General features: G+C 42.4%; 1 protein-coding gene across 2 annotated transcripts in view; it reads left to right on the top strand.

Moving 5' to 3' along the window:
* Nucleotides 1-23,147, top strand: part of gbe1b (glucan (1,4-alpha-), branching enzyme 1b) — an 88,622-nt gene that overhangs the window by 30,556 nt on the left and 34,919 nt on the right. For both annotated transcript variants that reach the window (XM_080772799.1, XM_080772800.1), the window contains 4 exons: nt 45-254; nt 10,778-10,893; nt 11,489-11,616; nt 12,113-12,211. In XM_080772799.1, coding sequence (XP_080628925.1) covers nt 45-254; nt 10,778-10,893; nt 11,489-11,616; nt 12,113-12,211 — 553 coding nt within the window. The remainder of the gene's footprint in view (nt 1-44; nt 255-10,777; nt 10,894-11,488; nt 11,617-12,112; nt 12,212-23,147) is intronic.

The following is a 23,147-nucleotide window of genomic DNA, read 5'->3' as shown; positions in this document are numbered from 1 at the left end:
TACTTTGTTACTTACCACCACTGCACCCTTGCAATTGTCCCCAGTCGCTATGGGACACCAGAGGAGCTGAAGGAGCTGATAGACGTGGCTCATTCCATGGGCATTGTGGTGCTGCTGGACGTGGTCCACAGTCACGCCTGCAAGAACACAGAGGATGGCCTCAACCAATTCGATGGCTCAGACTCCTGCTTCTTCCACTCTCCACCCAGAGGGGAACACGCCATGTGGGACAGTCGCCTCTTCAACTACTCCAGGTATTCTCCGTTCACTCTTGTCCACACATGTACACACTGGATAAATTGACACATCACATTTTACTGTGCACTAGAGCGGTGCCGGTTGGGCACTGGTCTTCTTGGAGACTTGGTGCATTTATAGCTAGATAGATAAGATAGATGTGTTCATGGGGTTCCTACTGATCACGCTGGCTGTAAACATCCAACAATATGGCACTATACAATTTCTATACAAAATGTCTATACAAAATACTTTACATGGAAATGTACAGTAAGCATTTCCATTCTCTCACAGCCAGTGATGTCACTGTGTATGCATTTCATATTCTACTGGCCAAGTTCATTTAAATTAATTTGTACATGAAGTGATTGGACAGAAAGTACAAAGTTTCCCAGTTGTGTGCAACTACAACAGAGACAGAGGTTCTGTAATGTCCTTCGTTAGATCATAGTTAGCATTTGCAAGATAAACACATTTGCATCATTTTTTTAATTCATTTTCAAAGGATTTGACTTCCAGTTTACCCCTCTGTCAGCAGTACAGAAAAGAGATTAGATCACAATGCAAATGCAACATTTGGGACATTTGGCAAAACCAGATAAGAACCTACCGCTACTTACTGTAATAATAATAATATAACTTTTTATAAATGTTAAATGGTGCATTTAGTGTCTCATTTATGTAGCGCTTTTAAACGATCTTGATTCATGTCAGTGAAATTGTGACTGGGTACACCAATAGTACTAGCAGCTGGAGAATGCTCATATAGCGGTACATAAAAAAACAAGGTTGATTTAAAAGGGTAGCATTTCAGTGTGGCTGTGGCTGCATTTTAACACAAATAATTATGTGCTCAACTTAAGAGCAGATTGATAAGTTACATTTAGAGTGATCTGACGTAACACACTACAGTTAGAGTGATCTTACGTAACACACTAACTGATAATTTATTGCATAATTTCCTGATGGTCAAAGATATGGCATGTTCCTGAGATGGCAGACTACATCTTTCAATTTAGTGGCTATGTAGCAAGATTATTTGATACTCCCAAGGCTTAGAATGCAGTGTTAATAGTACGTTTAAGCTTCGTCTCTTAGATCATACAATAATGCATGGCCAGATGGATGTTCAATTTCAAAGAATTGCGAATCATGATATGATGTTACGTTGGCAGCAAGTGATATCCATATATTCAGATCATTATAGAAGCATGGGGGAAAAAACATCAAAGTCTGTGCACGGTGGTTATTATCTGACCCTGTCACTGTGCACTGTATACCAAAGCCATTGATTGGTGTTTGTGTTTGGCCTTCTAATTAATCTCTCCTCTGCTGTCTGTCATTGGGAAATGATCCCACCACACATTAAAAGGAAACGGGAACCTGCACCTATCAACTACCCCTTTGAACTTGCGTTTAATAAGTATGTGCAACTTCTAATGCATTATAAAATGCTTAGTGTGAGGCATAGAGGCTATAATAAGGAAAGCGTTACACGTTGAAGTCTCCTCATATCACATGGACTCATTTCCTTCCTAGCCACTCTCACCGGTTGTTTGGATGTGTCCTTTGTGTCACACGTTCCTTATACTGTCCCTTTTTGAAGGAAACAGACCCCAGAAGGATGTCAGGAACCAAGGACCCTAAAATGATATAAATTTTTAACCAAGCAGCCCTAATATAAGAATCATTATGCAGACACTGATACAGGCTGATACAGGTTGCATGCTGCTGGCGTGTTCTCTCAGTTGTACCCATCAACATCTCTGTCAAAGAACACCTTGTTTCATGTCCGCCATGTCACCCTGAGGGTGAGAAGCGACCTCGCTCTAAAGGGCGAGGTAGCGCTGAAACAACAGAGCTTCTTAATACGGCACAGTTGAGAACCTCTGCCGTAGAATACTGGGTGAGCGCTGGCGCTTTGGCATGGGATCAACTTTGGCCAACAAAATACACATCTGGCAGTGGGGGCAGTGTCTTACTACTCTTGAGTGTACAGCCTTTGATGAGGTCTGGCCATATATGGTTCGTGTCTTGAATGTACAGGGTTTGATGAGGTCAGATCAACATATGGAATGTCAGAACAGGTCAGCTCCATATAATGGAGATCTAAGGGTGGCGGCGGGGGCAGTGTCTTGAGTATACAGAGTTTGATGAGGTCAGATCAATATAATGGAAGGAATTGGCCATATATGGAGTGCGTCACGAGGCGTGACTGATGGACAGACAGGTTTTAGTGTTACTGACTGACAGGTTTTGCAGGTTTTCATAGTAAACTGCGACCTATGGTCACAATGAAGGTTGATTAGACATATGTTTATTGTTTGATGCTTCTAATCTGTAAAATGCTGAGGTAAATTAACTTTACCATGCATGGATTGCGTACTCTGGAGTTATTACCATCATTCTTTCTTCCTCTTTTCCTTTTGGCTTTTGGGGTCACCACAGCGAATCATCTGCCTCTACCTCACCCTGTCCTCTGCCTCCTCTTCTCTAACACCAAATAACTTCATGTCCTCTTTCACTACATCCATACAGTACATCTTCTCTTTGGTCTTCCTCTAGTCTAGACCTCCTGCCTGGCAGTTCAACGTCAACATCCTTCTACCGATATACTCGGTACTCTGTACGTGTCCAAACCATCTCAGTCTGGCCTCTCTGGCTTTATCCCCAAAACATCTGACATGTGCTGTCCCTCTGATGTACTCGTTTCTGATCCTATACATCCTTGTTACTCCCAGAGAGAACCTCAACGTAATGGTCTCTGCTACCTCCAGCTATGCTTCCAGACTTTTCCTCAGTGCGACTGTCTCTAAACCATGCAACATAGCTGATCTCACCACCGTCTTGTACGCCTTCCCTTTCAGTCTTGCTGATAGTTCCTATCACACATCACACACACAAGACCATCATTCTTTGACTTTATTTATTCTCTACGGTTACATTATACTGTATTGTATTGTACTGTATACATACTGTGTCCAATGTCCATATGGTGCTCCCAATGTGATGAACACTAACTGGCTCTGGGATATTCAGGACCCGTCTTTTCTTTTCCTTTTTTTCCTTTTTTTTTCACGGCTGCTTTAATAAGCCTTTTCAAAGAGGGCAAGGACACCTTGAGACAGTGAGTACATTAATGTAGCCCATATTATTTCATGGTTTGAAGGGGCACCATCATCTCATTCCAGCCATTGAAGGCAGACCTTTCTGCAGATCAGGCCCTTCAGATGTGAGACTTCTGACAGTTTTGAGGTTCGCTTCCCCAGTAATCCTCACTCTGTGGCTCTAGTAGAATCATTTGAATCCATTTTTCATGTATCTTTGTATATTTTCTTTAGATATGACTATAGGCCCAAGGCCAAGCTTTTGAGTGAAAAAGATCGTTTCAATTCTTCTCCACGTTTCTTCTCCACGTTCCTGTATCTTATGAGGGTAGAGTGTTTGATGGTCAATGACATAATTTTCTTTTTGACATTACTGCACACAGCAGCATGCATGCTGACATGCACTGCATGTATTAATGTCTTCTAAAAGTAATTGTTGTGTTTGCTTTACATAAAACCGATGAAGAAATAATACAATAAATGCAGCAACATAATAAAAATACCACAACGATGAAGTGAGCATTACAATTTCACACATTAAATTTATGGAACAGTCTTTTGATAAATGTAAGAAGACAGTGATTTATCAAGCCTCAGGCAGGTCATTTCAGAGTCAAGGAGCCCTGACATCAAATTCACAGTCATACTTTGTCTTGAGCTTAGACTCGGGTAAAACCTGCCTGAGGACTTCAATAGTGGTATATGGAGTATCTCCAGCCATGGTGAAAAAGAGGCCAGTTTGGTATTATGTAACCTGACTCCATGGTTCCAATGGTTAAAATATATTTTCATTTAATAATGAAGAATAATACATTAAAATAACTTTGGTTCCTCAGTGAGGTTTTGTGAATATAATCTCATTTAATCATCTCATCAAAGTTCCCTTATTATAACTCAAATACGTATTGTAGACTACTGGCAGTCTAATTAGCCAATCTAATTTTATATCAAATCTTTTATCTGTATTATTTTAAAATAAATAAAAAATGGTTTAAAAAAATTATCTGTTTCTTACCTATACAAATGTTACAGCATAATCTGTGTCTAGCAATGTGTGAATTTGCCAAACGTTACATGTCATTTCTGTGTTCCCTTTATTTCCTGGTTCTCTCCACACTGTCCACAGCATACTATGTAACACTAAAGGGGAGGTATAAGAGTAACATGTGAAGGCAAGAGATAGAGTTCCCTGCTGATGACTGGCCTGGGGGTTTTATTGTGTTCAAAACAAAGAAAAAGGGAATAGAATAGAAATTTGGCAAGATAGAAACAAAACAACCAGGCTCCCGACTTCCCCTAGGAGTTTTCACCTTTTATTTCATCGGTCCCTGGAAGGACTGGGCCACTATCCAGCTGACCAATCAATCAAGAAGCCAAAAATAAACGGTCAAGGGTTCAAATGCCAGTCTAGTCCAAAAGCCTGTAATTCCTGTACCCATGAGGTGTTTTTCCTGCCACAGCTACCAGCCTCTGGTGAGCTCCAGGTAATGAGCTCAACTGCTGTAGCTCCAGGTGTGTGTGTGCATGTGTGCGTGTGCTACCATGAGCTTTTGTTTCATACCACACATTACCAATGGACAGGAACGTAGAGGTCCTCCACTACAGTATTACACTATCTATCTAGTAAAGATTACATTCAAGCCATTTTCATATAATCTTCTAAAATAGACCATTTGGAAATGTCACAGGAGGTAAAGACAGCTGCCATTAATAGAAATATTAGTGTGTACATTTGATTTAGGTGTTTCAGTTAAGCTTTGATAGCGACTATATAGGGTATGCGCATGCATAAAGTGAGTGGCAAATCAATAAAAATGTAAGTTATATAAACTCACTTTGCCACTTGTTTTACAAGACAAGACAGAAAAAACAAACTTACAATACATATTACATCACAAACGTACATAAAATAAAAAACAGAAAAATAAAAAATACAACAGGCATCGACATTGCGTTTTAAAAAGTTACATACATCTTTCTAGGCATTCACAGTTGTCTCTCATTCCCCTATACCCTTAAATATTGTCCATTTATACCATTTGTCCTCCATTTTTTTCTTCTTGTAGCTTCAGACTGTGTGTTAGTTTCTCCATAAAATGAATCTCCTGAATCAAGTCCTCCCATTGTTCCTGTGTTGGAGGTTCCATCTGTCCCCATTTTCTTGTGATAGCTTTCTTTGCTGCCGCCAATAAAATGTTTACCAAATATCTATCCTCTCCTCGTATCTGACCCCCCATCAGGTTTCCTAAATACAAAACATCACACTTCATAGGCACCTCATATCCCAATATCTTTTGTATCTGCTCATGTATCATTTTCCAAAACTCATCCATTTTGGGACATTTCCAAAAAACATGATCTACATTTGCATCCCCACAACCTCTCCAACATTGTATCTGTTGCTTCAACTGTTTACTCTTGATTTTTGGTGTTATAAAAAATCTGCATAGATTTTTCCAAGAGAATTCCCTCCAGGCAAAGTGAGTTTAATGTCGTTTAATGCAATAAGTTTGGATGTGGGCTGTCAAAGCCAGAGAGTAGTTTTTTGCCACTCAGTAGGCGTTCCCGCATAACTTCCAGGTATGCTCATAGCCTCTATGTTGTCAATGCTTAATTCTTAGGCTTAAATCAAACAGACTCATTATGAATGTTATTATCTGCAGCTGTTTGGACCCTGCTATGACACAGTAGGAAAACAGTCCATTGTTTGTCCGCCATGTCATGGTGCCCGGTTACAGTTTTTTCTTAATTTAATTATATGATTTATTTTTATATCTATTACATTTGAGACAGAACTAATTGTGAGTGCATATTTCGTGCGCAGTTCAGTTGGGCAAGTCATAGCCGGCCACCGCAGGCGGGTCGAGCTTACACACTTGTTTAGCTTATCTGGTGTTCTAATTAATAGCCTCAGAAAGTGACTGGGACTGAAATGTATTGCAGTCGTGTTTCTGGTCAATGCCACTGTCCCTGGATGCATCAATACCAGGGGACCAGAGAAAAGCCTGAAATGCCTTAAATGAAGCACCTTATATGTCCTTTTCGCTCTAACAAATGCACACCATCCATCAGGCTGTCTAGTGTTGTTGTTTGAGCATCACAACTCTTGTGGAATGACCTGTCAGCTTTTTAAATTTATTTTGTCTTATCTGGAGCTTAACTGTAATGTTGTGACTACAGGCACTTAAATCTTCATCTCTGCCACTATGACAAGTTACCTTGACCCTTTTATATAAAACGGACATTCAGGAACACAGCATGTTTAGGCTTTTGTGCTGTAATTGTCACATCAATTCTAGAATATGGACACAGGGAATACGCTTCTGATAAGGCCTAGTAGGAGAAGCTGAAATATGAACCGATTTACAAAAGATGAATGAATGCAGATTCACTTACAGTTTATCTGTATGTTTGACATTCATTTAACATGGTACGCCTTATAGTTAAAATATCAAACATCACGGTTATCTTTTTTTTTTTTATGTTGCTGCATGCAAACTCACACAACATTCACACTTCAACTCCAATAGTGGTTAGAAACAAATTGGCTATTTTTCCTTTGGTGAGGTTTTGCATGATGAGTACAGCCGCAAGTGTGACCCACTTTCGTAATAATATCACAAACCAGAGGTCGAATTAATTTAACTGCATACCCTGTAAAATAATCTGTTAATTTAACTTAGCCTGGAAACCAGACGAATGTGCTAGTGCAAATAGTGAAAATAAAAGCCTGTGGCAGATTTGGTCTGGCCCTGCTCGGTTGTGTTTGGATTTCCCTGCCCCTGAAGTTGTGAGGCACCTATCAGGCCCAGCATGCAAATATGGGGAAGGTTTAACGGAGGCATTTTTTAAAAATCTGGCCCTAAATGCAGGTTCCACACACAGATCCAAGACTAATATATCTACGCAGTGGATATATTAGTGGTAACATTTTTCAGTGTACAAACAAATCACACCCAGTGAAGTAAGCGGTGCCTTTGATTAGTAATACTACTCTACTTGAGTGTGCTCATCCAATAATATCAATATAAAAACACATCCATTATGCAATGTAAAAACATCCCATAAAATCTATGTAAAAAACATCAGCTTCAGATGCAGCCGTTTATGTCATGTTTAGCAGAGTGGCTCAGAGCCTGATGGCCTCAAAAGTCTAATATCTCCATAGGGATATCCCTTTGGTCTAGACTCTAGTGGTTAAGATGTTGGACTTTCACACGGGAGACCCGAGTTTGAACCGGGCGTTACACATGCACATACAGAGTCAGACAACGTGTGTGGCTGTGCCATGCACACACAAAAACTCACTTGTAGAATCGGCATGCACCACTTTAAAAGAGTGTAACTCAGCGAGTGTACACATACAACAAAATGAACGCATTTGGTTACATTTGTCCACTCTCTGAGTTGAATCGCCACTCAGGATTTCACAGGGTAGATAAGCACCACGCAGTGTATTGCATCAGGTATAGGGATCTAACTTCCTGCTGTAATTGGACTTGGTGATGAATGGCATTGTGGATCTTAATGTGGCAGTATGGTTTCATCTTGAGCCGCTGGCTCTCGCTGGCTATTATCTCTATCCCGTGAGGATACATTGTGTCTGAGCCTTTGTTGGCTCTGTGCAGTGGAGTGGTGCACCTAATCTATTTATCACAGGAGCTGCGTGACCACCCAGCCAGGTTGCTATATCGGATTCTACAAGGCTCCCATGTTGCATTTCCTCTGGGGAAGCATGCAGCTTTACACCTATCAAACAGTGCCGCTGGGGTGCTCCCTCCCGCCCCAACATACGGAGCGTGGAACATCACATTATCTAAATGTATTTTTAGATAATGTGATGTCGTTGGGAATTTGGGATTTTCTGATATGCCCCAAAATTGTATACATTGTTTGTCATTTTGACAATTAATGATGCAGTCTAGATCTTATTTGAATCACTAAAACAATATCTTAAACAATCTGTATGGTAGACTATGTTAATATACAATATAACTAGAACATATGCTGTGGTCGAAAAATCCAAGAATCGAAGTATATCGAAATGGAAACTCAACATATCTTATTGTTTGACTTTGTATCGTATCGTATCATTTTGAAATGCTAATAATTGGTATCGAATCGTTTTGCAATGCAAATAATAGTAGCAATACTAAGCACGTAAATGTGTGAATTCTCTGTGTTCATGTCAAGGTGCAGGTTTGTCCATATGTGTTCAAATATAATGTCCATATGTTTGCCAGAGAAACACTGTTTATTTTATATGCATACTAATAAATGTTTCCCTAAAAAACTGCTATATCCACATGTTTCACACATGTCTTTGCTAAATAGTTACTGTAACGATTTTAAATCATTGAATCATGAATGAATCATGAACCAATATCGTCCATGTACGTCAACCATGTACTGTGATATGTATCGTATCGCTATTAAAATGTATTGTTACACCCCTATAGTTTACCCTACTCTTCCATTGAGAAATACTTATCCCTGTATTGGGCAGGACACCTACTGGTTGACATGTACTAATAAGTGCAATATTTCTCCTGGTCAAGCCGGGATTGTCTCTTTTGACCGATCAGTAGAGGTTTGTTCTCTCACAGGGGAGACACGTGTTTGAAAGTAATCCAAACCTCCAAACAGTATGCTCTTCATGCTCATCTCCATTCACAAGACACGAGAAGAGGCAACTACCGTATATACAGTATAGTACAGAGAGCACTTAACCACTTCTGGAATACAATCTTTCATCTCTATTTTAGGCATGTCATTATAAGCACTGTGTACAAAGAAGCTAACACACACCAAAGTCCTTTTAGCGGTGCTGGCACACGGGAGAAAACTGTAGAGGAAATCTTGAAAAAACAAGAGGGAATGATGAATTCCCTGATGAAGGCTTAACCGCCGAAACGTTGGATTCATTTTTGGCTTACCTGCTGTCCTAATAAAATATTGGCACTCTGGCTATTGGCGTGTGTGGTCACCCTCTTTTTTTCAAGATTTCCTCTACATGCAAACATTTTCAATTTCAAAGATTTTCTGAAATAGTGACAATTAGCCCTTCACCAAATCCATCCCCAAAAAGCGATTGTCCAATGCCAATCCAAATAGTTTAGCAACGGTTGATATGCAGGTCAAGCTTTCTTCGCTGCAAACTGCCTATTGGACAAGGATGGGTTGGGGAGGGACTTAGTGAAGGGCTAATTGCAGCTACAAGTTGCATCGCTGTATGACAAGCTCACAAAACGAAGTGTATATAGGGCTTATTATTAAGTATTTATTAAGCATTTGCCAGGGTTGCAGTACACTACAGTAGATCAGTGGTCATGAATATAGCATGTGCCTTGCATCCTCTATGCTACACAGTAAAACATTTTATTTACCGTCATTACATTTCCAGATCATATTTGAAGACTGTTACCTAAAATTATTTTCAGCATGTGTATAAGGATGTTGCTTCATTACACATCATTTGCATATAGTCACCAGCACTTACATACTAGTAATGGTTAAAAGATATTACTCAATAAAATTATACAATATTTACTTTGTTGTCAGCAGCCTGCTTCTGGAATATCCTGACCAACATGATCAGCACTGACCAGCACTTAACTGATGATTCTATGGCAACATGTGCTTGATCACATGACTGCACGTGTCTAGTTATTTGTTCATGTCGGGATGACACATTTTCCCAGATTCTTCAACCTTCAAGGATAGGGGCTAAAATACACTATCAATCAAAGTCAACTCCTAAATTCTGTGCCGACATAGAACAGCCAGAAAGGCCCTCCAACTCTGTCTCACTAGTTAGTTAACAACGTTATCTGTCAGAGTTTTTGTCTTCCTGGTTGTGAGGACTGAGATGACAGTCACACTTCGGTAATGGCGCCAAAAGCAGGTGGAAGTATATTATCTCGGATCTTATCCTTGACTGTGAGAGGGAACCCATTTTCTCAGCATGGTGTTTGTTTACCCAGGTGTTACATGAAAACATATCGCTTCAAACACGCAGAGACATACTTAACATTTAGTGAGTCGGCATGCTGATGGAAATCAGACAAGGCTGCATACTGTAAAGCCATTGATTTCTCTTCCTGACAGTGCTAACAATTGGACACATCAGGGATGGCTTGGCTTCCCCTCTACAGTTTAGTTAATGAAAACACCATCCTTTACACTCCATCTCTGACACTGTGCAGCTCTGCCTATCAATATGGGAATGTCCTGTAGTAGTGAAAATTAATCTCTGGAGCCTGCAACCTGTGTGAAGAGATATGTGAATAATTCACAACGTCTTGTTTGTCTGACCTTGAAGTCGTGTGTGTGTGTGTGTGTGTGTGTGTGTGTGTGTGTGTGTGTGTGTGTGTGTGTGTGTGTGTGTGCGCACGTGTGCACCTGCATGCGTGCGTGCTCTCTTTCCTTTCTAGCTGGGAAGTGTTGCGGTTCCTGTTGTCAAACTTGCGCTGGTGGATGGAGGAGTACCGCTTCGACGGCTTCCGCTTTGATGGCGTGACCTCCATGCTGTACCACCACCATGGCATAGGTAAGGCTAGCTAACAAGACTAGAGTCATGTACCAACCAACACCATGACATAGGTATAGCTATCTAACAGGAGTGGAGTCATGCAAGCATGTACCCCCACCATGACAGTCATGTACCAACCAACACCATGACACATCCCACCATGTCTTCAGTAAGGCTTGCTAACAGGACTGGAGTGATGTGCACAAAGCATATCAGCCAGCTCATCCCATAGTCAACACGCATTGTAGCACTGAGCATTTCATTTGCAATGCAAGGCAGCTGAAGCGTTGGGTTTAGCCAGCAGGGTTTGGCTGACGGGGCTGAACGGTGCCATTCCAGCAGGCTTCACAAAAATGGTTTATTGGATCTGGTGAACATGCATTGGTGCTTCATATCAATGTGAAAGAACTGATGTGTTGCATGGAGAAAGGCCACATTCTTTAGTCTTTGTGGGGAATTCCAGACATTTTGAATAGAAAGTGGAGCAGCGAGATAAGCTGACGTGCGAAAAGTGCACAAGCCGTACTATAGCAGATGTGTGTAGTGTGCACGGCTGTTCAATCCGCAGGTGTAATATGGCAGATGTGTGTTGTGTGCACGACTGTTCACTCAGGTAGCGGCTTCTCAGGAGACTACAGTGAGTACTTCGGCCTACAGGTGGATGAGGACTCTCTGGTTTACCTGATGCTGGCCAACCACATTCTGCACACACTCTATCCTGACTGTATCACCATCGCAGAGGTGAGACGACCTACTCTTGTGTTAATTTGACTCTGTAAGTACACAAATGTAACCAGGCCCATTTGGTTATCTTCGACTCACAGAGTTATGAATGCATAAATTAACACTGAGGACTTAACTGTGTACTGTAATTCTGCATGTTTGCGCGCATACCACACACACACACACACACACACACACACACACACACACACACACACACACACACAAGCACAATCACACGTAAACTTATTCAGTAACGTCTCACTGACACCGACCACTGTTAAGATTAGATGAGCACACTGAGTAGCACCAGTTGTCATTGGTTTAATTAAAATATGGTGCAGTGGTAAATGGGGTTGCCACCATTTTGTTTCGTATGTGTGCTGTCAAGTGTAGTACATGTAGTAAACATGTTATTTCTAGCATATCGTCGCACAGATAAAGATGCAGATGCAGAAATCACTCTCACGGATGCAAACACACAAATGTAATTAGAATGTTTGTCTCATCCTAGGATGTGTCAGGAATGCCTGCGCTGTGCAGAGGAGTGGCAGAGGGAGGGCTTGGTTTTGATTACCGTCTGGCTATGGCCATCCCAGACAAGTGGATCCAGGTGAGCATGTTTGGAGAAAGGCACTAATATAAATTGACCATAAATAGCAAAGCACAACAAAGGGTGCAACAATTAATCAAACTAATTGATTTATTGGATTATACAAAAACATTCAAGTATCGATAATTTGATAAAATAATGCATCTCTATTTTTGTCATGTCCTTGTAGGTGAAAAGTCGCATTTACTATGAAAACGTACATTTGTCATCATTGATATATTCCTATATTGATATAGTGAGAACGTGTTAAGTTAGAAGTTAAGAGATGGGCACTGTTCCTAATTTCTAGGCTTTCAGATTGTACCTGTTTTGAGTGTTTTCAAGCGTAAACCATACTTTATGATACATAGGGAAGTGCTTTTGTTCAAGTCAGTTGTCTGTATATTCATGGTAAGAAACTAGAAACTTAATTGAAATCATTTAATTAGTATATACAAACACAAGCCATTAGTCCTTTTCATCATTTTATTATATTTTTATTTTTATTTATTATAAATATATCATACAGTAGAGATAATTGAGATGGGGAAAAAAATTACTTACGGTAATACAAACTTGCTATATCCAGATTCCAGACCAACATTTAACCTCTCGCAAAAATATCTGAGGCTGGGTATAGACGTATTTGCATTAATCTGCTGCCTGCAGCAGTCGAACAGCACTGTATCTCTGAACCTGTGACCTCCTTGGCCAGACAGTAAAATCCACTGTATTAAGAGGAGGCAATTCAATAGACCAGTATTCACCATAAGATTTTTCTTTGCTTCATTATTCTTTCTGAAACTGCTGTTCTTGGGGTAGCAACATGAAGTGTCCAACCTCACTTGCGGGTGAATGGAAGCACATTGCAGCAGAAATGCTCCAACTAGTGAAACGCCATCCTAGAATAATGGAGAATGTTATAGTAACAAAGGGGGACCAACTGCATATCAATGCTCATGATTTGCTTCCATTAGGCACAAGACCCAGTGACGAGGTCTCAGGTCAGACACTGATGTTGCGTGATTAGGCCTGGCTCACAATGCATTCCAAAAGGTGGTTTGATTTGAACCAGAGGCGCAACACGGACCGAACGCTTTGCGGCGCCGCCGAAAAATCCGTCCCCCCCGTCCCCCCCACCACCCTAGGGGAGGGGGGGGATGGGGGGGTGTAACCACCAAAACGTGGGGTTATGGTTAGGGTCGGATTACAGAGAGGTTGTTCCAGTGACTCAATGCACATACAAAACTGCTTTGGCACAGTTATTATTATTATTATGAATTACCTGGCTGTGATTCCTCCTCCTCCCATGTGTCTCAAAACGTAAAAGTTTAACCACATTATCAGCAGCGCCTAAAACAGGTCAAAACTCACTGACCTCATGTAAGTTAGCCTATTCTATATAAAATGTACAACACCTGGGAAGTTTTCAGGAGAGGAGAGGGTTCGCATGTTTTAAATATGTAGTTGCACCTTACCTGGTGTTGACAGTTGTGCTTTCATTAGTGGCTAATATAATAATATAAATACCAAAGTGGGGTCCGGCCGTCCGGGGACCCCCAGAGGTCCTTGAGCCGTGAGTTCCAGGGGGTACAGTATAGCTACATGATAGTTTGGAACCAAATGGACCCTTGTCGCCTTAATTGTGGCATGTCATGTGGACGCAGCGGGGTCCTTGAAATTAAACGGGTTGAGAATCACTGCTACTGCTAGAGCTGTATAAATCTTCTCTTATGGGGGTCCTTCTCTTCTCTTCAAATGGGGGGAGGGGGGTCCGCGGGCTAATACGTGTCCATAGAGTAGAGGATAAAGTATATTCATTCATCTCCTATCGATCTAGTCAATACACGTTACCAAAAGTTGTGCGTGACACCAAAAGTGGTGACCTATTGAATACTGTTCCTGTATTATTAGAATCATTACGCAATCACCACAGAGTGCAAAGCACATTGGGTCACTGATGGCGGTGTAACAACTTCCAACAAACCGGAGGTAGATGGGCCAAACCATTTTGGGATTTAGACAGGGGTGGATCAAATATACCCTTCAAAATATGTCGCGTTTATGAACGCAGGATTTCACAAGTATTACTCCTAAGATAACTTTGGAGCCAGGGGGGATAAAGGGGGGGACCCCCAAGCCAGAGGGGGATCCCCAAACTCATTTGGGGGGGACCAATGTGACGCTGGCAGGGGATTCGTCCCCTCCGTCCCCTAGCTTATTGCGCCCCTGATTTGAACTGCAAATAACATTCGTTAAAAGACATTTGATTGTGGCAGTGATACTGTATGTACAATAGCCTCAGAGACCACATGCATTTTCCTTTCAAAAGAAAAGGAAACGCCTGGGCAAGAACCCCTTCAATTGTAATATATACAGGAGCGCTAACACGTCTCTCACTCTGCTAATTACTGATGCTCTGCAGCTTAATTCAATTGACACACGCATACACACTTCTCTTTGTCGGCCGGGAGATGCTAAGCCAAAAGAAGGACGGGTCTCTTTCAGGGTATATGTATAATAAATACAACCGATTTGCATAACAAAACATCACACCATGACAATGTATACTTGTATAGTATACAATAATAAAACAAGAAAAACGGTCTCTGCCAGGCTCGTGGCCTACACAGGGCCCACACATTTTGGAAATCCGACTGATACATGTTGATCACAAGACGTCAGACATGTGTGCTGATTTGCATGAGTTTGGACTACATCTGTAGCAGCAAAATGTGTTTGGAATAAAACACAATGGGCTGTATTTTGCGTGTCTTAAGTACCAGGTCTTATTCCCTAACTTGAGTAAACTAAAGACCTGGAGGCGTGATCAATGCCATTTGGCTATTCTGAGTGGCCAAAGAGCATTGATCACGCCTCCAGGTCTTTAGTTTACTCAAGTTAGGGAATAAGACCTGGTACTTAAGACACGCAAAATACAGCCAAATGTCTCAACCTGATTTAGCTCCACCATGAGTGGTTCTTACTCCCTACTGGGAGTGTGTGTCCATGCAAAGTTTCACAGCGATTGATCCAACAGTGCCGGAGATTAGCTGTTCACAGTTGGACCTACCTAGGCAGAAGGACGGACACAGAGATGGACAACATAGATCCTTTTAGATTATTCGTTTTATACATCTGCTATTCAAAAATAGACAATCTACAAGCTCCCATACATAAAACAACTAGAAATGCACTCTGTCAAGCTGCCAACTTGCGACGCCACCAAAGACAATACACAATCCCTGATTGGCCGAGCGTGTCACCGAAAATTCACAAGCCCCGATTGGCCGAAGCAGTCACGGACATACGCAGCCGAAAACAGTACTTGCGCCACTCTGCTCACGCAAGTAATAATAATAAGTAAAAGCTGTAACAGTAATTCAAATCCCATCTACATACACTTTCTCCGAGTGTGTGCACAATAATGCACATACCGGTATGCATGCATGTGTACTGTACATTGTACAAGTAGGGGATATTGAAGAGAAGTGTTTAGCAGTCAGAGGTAGGTGAAAAGCCACAGATGTAGCTCTGTACAATAGATGGACCTGGACCTCATCTTCCTGCGGAAGAACAGGCGTTTGTTGGCACTTGAAATGTATCCTCTCACCATTGGTCTTAAAGGTGAGCTTGTGATCGATGGTCGTGCCAAGTTTATACTCCTCGTGACAGGTTTATACTCAATGCGCTGTAATGTTGGCCATTTATCTCCAGGCTTGGGCGAATGGGCTGGTTTCTTTGGTGTTGCTGGAATTTAGGTCCAGGTGTTCTCACACCACCAAAATGTGGATTGAGTTGTGTCAGAGTGTGTTGTTGAGTATTTGATCATTGTCTCACTCTCCACCAGTAGAGAAGGCATGGGGAGAGAGTATGTTTTGCACTCCGTCCGTGTCTGTGTGTGTGTTCGTGTGTCCGTCCGTTCGTCTGTTACCAGCTAATCTCCGGCACCATTAACCCAGTCGATGCCAAATTTTGCACACACTCCCTGGATGCCAACGATGAACCTCTGCCCCAAAATTTCCAGAATGGCCTGTTATAGTGCCACCAGGAGGCCGACTTTTGAAAAACTGTGGCCTTGATCAGAGTCTCTCTGATTCATTGAAATAAGGTGATATTCTGGGCCAGATCTGACTAGTCTTGCTTTGCCTTGATCTGGCCCCAATCGAGACGTCACTAATTCGTCCAGGTCCTGACCGTGCTTGCTGGGGTATCTATGCTATATTGCATTATTTAACATACTCATCCATGCAGACTTTTATTCATTGAGATAAGTTTCAGATTGCAGCTTTAACCATAACATGCTCCAGTAAAAGAGCAATATCCAGCCTCTGCAAAACATCCCTAGATAAATCACAGTTAACATACAGTACAGTGCACAGTGCAGTTACATGTTGTTTTGCCCATGCCATCTACACTCGAGAGGATGTTGTAAGACTATCTGCAATCTTACTGTATGATTGAATGAATGAATGAAGACTGGTGTGCACTCTGGTTAGGAGCCCCGACATAATTCATAATTGATTATATTCTCATCCCTTGGGGTTTTCGAATGTTGAATGTATTCATTCATATCCAGGCCATGAATTCTTTCGCTGCATGAGCTGGTGTTTTTTTTTAAGATTCCTCAGAAAAAAATGTTTGTGGGAAAGCAGATAGCGGCCTCTCTCTGGGGGGGTTTGCGTATCTGTTTGGGTGACGAGGGTGCTGCGGATCGCTTGAATCATAACCTGTGTGTTTGCTGTATCTGGGACTGGGTAGATACAGGCTTCTTATTACAGTATTTTGGCTTTCTACATTTATGGTAAAGGTAGCAATATGCTGTTTGAGATACAGAATGGCCTACAAGGTATGTGTAAGACACCTTTTTATTTTATCTTACAGAACAAACATTATATTTACGTGATCTTGAAGGATATCTGGATAATGTCTCTTGTTTAATCCAAGTTACCAACTACAACACAAGTTATATTTACTTGATTTCATGAGAAGCTACAGTGTGTGACCTCGTAACTGCATGCATCCTATCACACTACAGTGTTTCTTGTCTCTCGATGGGGGATATCCACGCATCGTTAATCAAGTCTGTCTCTCACAGCAGTGGTTTTTACTCGGTAGCAGAGCGAGATGGAAAGAGGAGCAGGAGGAGGAGAAGAGGGGGTTTAGTCCCAGACTTGACCTTCCTCAGCGACGCTTGTGCTAGCTGTGCAGTGAGCATTGCTGTACACCACTGAGGCGCAGCCTTCTTGACAGTTACCCAGAAGGTTCATGGGATAATCCTTTGGATGCCTCTGGAGAGGCAGTTGCTGCTCATTCTTTAAAAAAACAAAAAATGGCAACAACATTGCTTGCAATGTAATATTCATTTACCGTAGATCGTTCTTTGGGTTGCTTTTCCCCCTCTCAGATTATATTTGTTGCTTCCCTGAGGAGGCCAGGCCATGTGAAACGTAAAGCCAGAGGGATGCAAGCGAGCAGTGTTATTCATGTATTTCTGTGCAGGGATGCATTCATGTGCTTCCAGTGAAGTGCACTCAGGGTTGCCTAGACTCTCCTCACAGTGTCAATTAGGAGGGATTTGAATGGGCTGAAGTATAGCCCCGACTGAGGTGTGTGCCTTTGAGAGTAAGCGAGAGAAACCAGAGACAAAGACAGAGAGTGAGCCATGTGTAGATTTAGAGAATCATGGTGTGCGATTGTGCGTACGTGCGAACAAATCAACAGCCTGCTGGTTCCTTGAGCTGGGTCTCATGCTGTGCTTTGTCCTTTGCCTGACTGATTCATATGACTCATTTCCTGCCTGTGCCAATCTGTTAGGATCAACTAGCTGTGAAATATGAAGATACCTTAATGAGAGAACCTGATCAAGTTTGGGATGATTCAATCTGATTACAAGCATAAAATGCTGTCACTCCTGATGGATAATGTGACAAAAGCCCTATAATTTAACAAGTGCCCTTCCCTCTAGCTACAATAGATTGAGACGTAATTGAAACAATTAGATGTGGAGGAGGTAGAGAATTAGCCATTATCTCTTTTTTTATGGCGATGCTCTGCAAGAAACAAGTCTACAAATAGGTCTGTGAGTCTGTCAATCTGTTTGTTTGTCCGAGGCTAATCTCATATAATATGCTGGACTGAGCACCATACAGTAGTATGTTTTGTTTTGTGCATTCTGCCTGTAGACTGCTTGTAAGGAAGTACATCCATGCATTTTATTTCACATTATGTTTTAGATATTCTATATATTTTTGAGAGGCGCTAGCCCCTCCAATAGCATACTGAAATTATGTCATGTGGCAGCCAAGTCTATGGACTTTTAATGTTTGCATAGAACACTTGGTTTGGACAAAAAAAAACGTTTCCAGCCAAGTCTATGGATTTGTTTAGCGCACTGAATGATGACATGAACCGGTTCTGTTCATGTCATCATTTAGTGCGGTTCGCAGCCGAGTGTACGGCGGCTGGGTTGAGGACCAGTGTCTCCAAATCTGAGGCCATGGTTCTCAGCAGGAAACCGGTGGATTGTGCTTTCCAGGTAGGGAATGAGGCATTACCTAGCCTGGGCACCATTTCATTTCGGTATATGATCCGGGCTGGAGCCGGATGATATGCTTACGTCATATGTTGTAGGCAATGGTTTGCCTACAACAAAAAGGAAGCTGTTTGTTGCTTCCTGTTTGATTAAAAGCAATAAAAGCTCTCGTAAGCGAGAGCTTTTATTGAGAGGGAAAAGGAAGTTGTCGCCGCCTGTTCATCCTGTCTGGCGACTACAAAACAATACTACAACATGACGTAACCACATCATCCGGCCCCAGGCGGGATCATACGGACTTTTGAAACAGAGACCAGGCTTTCCTCCGAGGCGGTGGAAAGCCTGGTGAGGCGAGGTTAGGCATTACCCCAGGTGAAGGAGTTTAAGTATCTCGGGGTCTTGTGAGGGGAGGACGGAGAAGGAGATCAGCCAGCGAATCGGAGCGGCAGGGGCGGTATTGCAGTCACTGTACCACACTGTTGTGGAGTGGAGCCAGAAGGCAAAGCTCTCTGTCTACTGAGCAATCTTCGTTCCTACTCTCACCTATGGTCATGAAGTGTGGGTCATGAACGAAAGAATAAGGTTGCGGATACAAGCAAAATGAGTTTTCGCCGACAAGTGGCTGGCATCTCCCTTAGAGATAGGGTGAGAAGTTCAGTCACATGGGAGAGACTCAGAGTAGAGCCGCTGCTCCTTCACCTGGAAAGGAGCCAACGTAGGTGGTTCGGGCATCTGGTTAGGATGCCTCTCGGGCATCTCCCTAGGGAGGTCCTTGATGCACGTCCCACTGGGAGGAGAGGGATTATATCGACTCACTGGCCTTGGAACGTCTTGGGATGCCCCAGGAGGAAGTCACTAATGTTGCTCTGGAGAGGGAAGTCTGGAGCTCTCTGGTGGAGCTGTTGCCCCCGCCGTAAAACATACTTGAGGTTGCGTTCTTCTCCCCTCTGTGGCGCACCCGTTCACCGATGCTCAGCCAATCGTTGCGCAGAATGACACCTTCCGGCCAATCACCACGTGCAATATCGGACATGCTGTCCACCACATTTTGAGGACGCAATCTCTAGAATTATTAATTAAGGTTGGTTTTTTTCCACTACAAATGCATGAAAATATCAGCCTATGCATTATCTCCATCTACTGTATGAGCTTGATGAAAAGGAAATTTAGGTCCTGATACTTTAGTCTGTCTATCACACTGGCATTATAAACCTTTCAATTATAGCTTACTGACATTCAGACTGCTGGTAGGTAATGATAGAATACAAAATGTCAACCTTACTGCACGTGCTCATGGCTTTGCTAGTAGCCCAAGAGCGGCTCCAACTCACTTTCACCCCTCGCCCTATGTCAACCTCAGTTCGCCTGCTCGAACGGAGGCATTTCTGCTTCAGCCTGCTTTATTCTATTAGCTAATTGCACTCCGATGCCTTCCTCGTATTGAGTAAACTTCCAGTGCACGATTTAGACACCAAGCTTCTTCGGCTTGGCTTATTGCAAGCAAACAGTGAGGAGGGCCAGGCAGGCAGTGCCTTTCAGTAGAGCTAAGCCCCAGGCAGACTCATTTGCGTGGGCAGAAAGTTCATGTATCTCAAAAACAGTGAACACATACAGAGGCATTAGCTAGATCCATGGGATTGTCTAATTCTGCTCTCTCTCTCTACTCACCTACGTCACGTGTGAGTTGGATGTCCCCATAGCAGCCAATGCGCTGTTGCAGAAGTGGATGTTAAAATCAAGAGAGTCAGCATGCCTAGGCCAGTCATCACACCTAATACACTTGCTTCACTGTATAATATTTCCACCACCTCCGTACCAGGTGAGAAAGGTAGAGAACGCTGTTGAGTAGGTCAACCTCGACCTGCACTGCAATTTTATTTAGTTCTTTGGTCCTGGCTCTGCCTAATTAATCCGGGTTCTCTGGTTGGCTGCTGACAGCAGGCTTGTAAAGTAAGATTTGTGCACTGCTCATTATCATTGATGAAGTGTAGTGTCAGTAGTGGCAGGCAGCTTGGCTGGTTTGGGTTGATGTGGGTGAGCCGGTGCTAGCCCAGTCATGGCTCTCTCTGCTTAGATGCTTCCACTCTTAGATTAATTGCTCCCAGGCCACTTATGTGGTTAAAGTGAGCCATAATGATTCATAAGGAAAGGCAGAGCATTTGACTGCATGGAAACGGACATGGCTTGGATAATCAAATGGATGTTTTGGCTGTTTTACTATAGTTGAAAAGATTTTTGACTTTTCATTCAAACTTTATTTAAGATAATGTGAGAAAACATTGAGGGGGATCTTCACTTAAAATGATGCAGAGAGATGACAATCATGACATTGTGGAAAAATACAAACAATATCAGTTAAAAAAAAAGTAATGCGAGATAAAAAGGGACCAATGTTCCAGTGCAACATAGATGTGATATGTTGTTCATTTTGTGATCAGCGCCGATTCAACCACTCTCAACCTGGCGTTGAGAGTGGGCACATCGTTATATGGAACATTTAAAAAAAATAGCAGATCTAAAAGCTCACAACGTAACACAATGTGAAACGCTTTGAGCTTGAAGATTAGCAATTTTTGTTATTCTTGTGCAACCTTGACAATTTATAAAACTAGAGGTTCGGGCCGCTACATAGCCCTCACATATAATTCTGTACTGGCCATTATGGAGCGTGTCTTGAGTGTACAGGGTTTGATGAGGTCAGATTTTGAGGTTTGAGGTCATAGAGTACATGGGGTAGAGGGTAGAGTTGCTGGCCGGCTCCATATATGCAGATCTAGGTGATGATCCAGTCTTCTCCATGTATAGCTATACAGGGTTTGATAAGGTCAGTGTCGTGATCATCATATATGGAGACGGCCATATATGGAGCCTGTCACAAGGTGTGATGGACTGACCGCCATATATGGCGGTGTGACGTATCACGATGCGTGATGACTGATGGCCATATATGGCGGTGTGACGTGTCACGAGTCGTGATGTCACGACTCACGAGGTGTGACGTGTCACGAGGCGTGATGGAATGACAACCATATATGGAGGCGTGACCTGACGGAACGCAAGTTTTCATAGTAATCTACGACCTGTTGTAATATGTGAATATTTTACACGTCATCACAAACATCACACATACACGTCGATGAAGTAACCCAGAAACACGCAATCACACACACATACACACACGCACACACTCAAAAAAGAAAGTCATTTGCCGCACACACAAACTCCACCTTGTCATTCACAGACATTTTTTTGTGTTTATTTTATTTTTTGCTTTATGTTTTTATAGAGGGATAGGGTGACAGTAGGCTGACAGGAAATGGGGAGAGAGATGGGGGGGTGACATGCAGTGAAGGCCGTCGAACCCGCGGCACACTGCCAGACTGGATTATCAGCCAAGGTACCTGGACCGTTGAGCTACAGCCCAGGCCCAGACACCGTTTGTCTTTCCCTCCGTAGCCCTTCCGGGTTGAAAATGACGGCAACGTAATAGCCGTCATGATGGAGTGGTGTGCTACTGAGCGAAAATATGGGCCAAAGAACAAATACAAATGTATACGGAACAATTTAAATGACACGATCCAAAGGCTACAGCTTTGATACATTTAGGCTAAATGTGTTGTAAATTGGACAATGGACATGTGGTCTGCTACAACAAACAACAAAGAATAACAGCCACACGATAACACCCAGATGATAACACCCAACCTCTGGCCCTTTAAACTGCATGGAATTGTTGAGTGTGTGACCATATCTACATCTCTATCTACATAGAATGTTCCTAGAGTCTAGTCTGCACTGCTCCTCACTACTAGGTGGATGCTCCTTACAGTACACTGCTATTTTAAATAACACAATTCATATTACTACAAAAATAAATGAATAGAAATAGTGACAGGAACTGCAAACATAATATGTTGGAAGAAAATAAACAAATCTGGCAGAGCCCTAGTGCTGTCTTTATGTTAGTGATCAGTGGTTCTCAGAGGGGGGTTTTGAGACCCCCAGGGGTCCTTGAGGGTGTTCTATGGGGGGGCCCAGCTAAATTAATGATAATTCGGAACCAAATGGACCCTTATATGATTGTATTTCAGAGAGTGTACAAATGGAACCAAAGGGACTCCAATGTGGGTCCATGGCCTAATATGCATACCAAGCTTGGCCCGGAGTAGACAATGCTCACATAAGATGGGATGTGGTTGATTGTGGTTGCAGGTGATGACCACTGCATTGAGGTTAGCTGGCGGCATTAGTGATGACTGTCAGCAGAGAAAGATTTAGACAGAGATTCTCTCCTCTATTTAGGCCAACCAGAGAGTTCAGCTTACCGCATCGATCCGCACAATTTACTCTCTTTTCTCAAAGGATTATGGTCCTGTAAAGTAATATAAAGGTTTCCTCACATGTCAATCATCTGTCAAGACC

This window comes from Protomyctophum bolini (genome assembly GCF_963924005.1).
Source record: "Protomyctophum bolini genome assembly, chromosome: 9".
Lineage (NCBI taxonomy): Eukaryota > Metazoa > Chordata > Actinopteri > Myctophiformes > Myctophidae > Protomyctophum > Protomyctophum bolini.
This window is presented reverse-complemented; position numbering and strand designations above follow the sequence as displayed.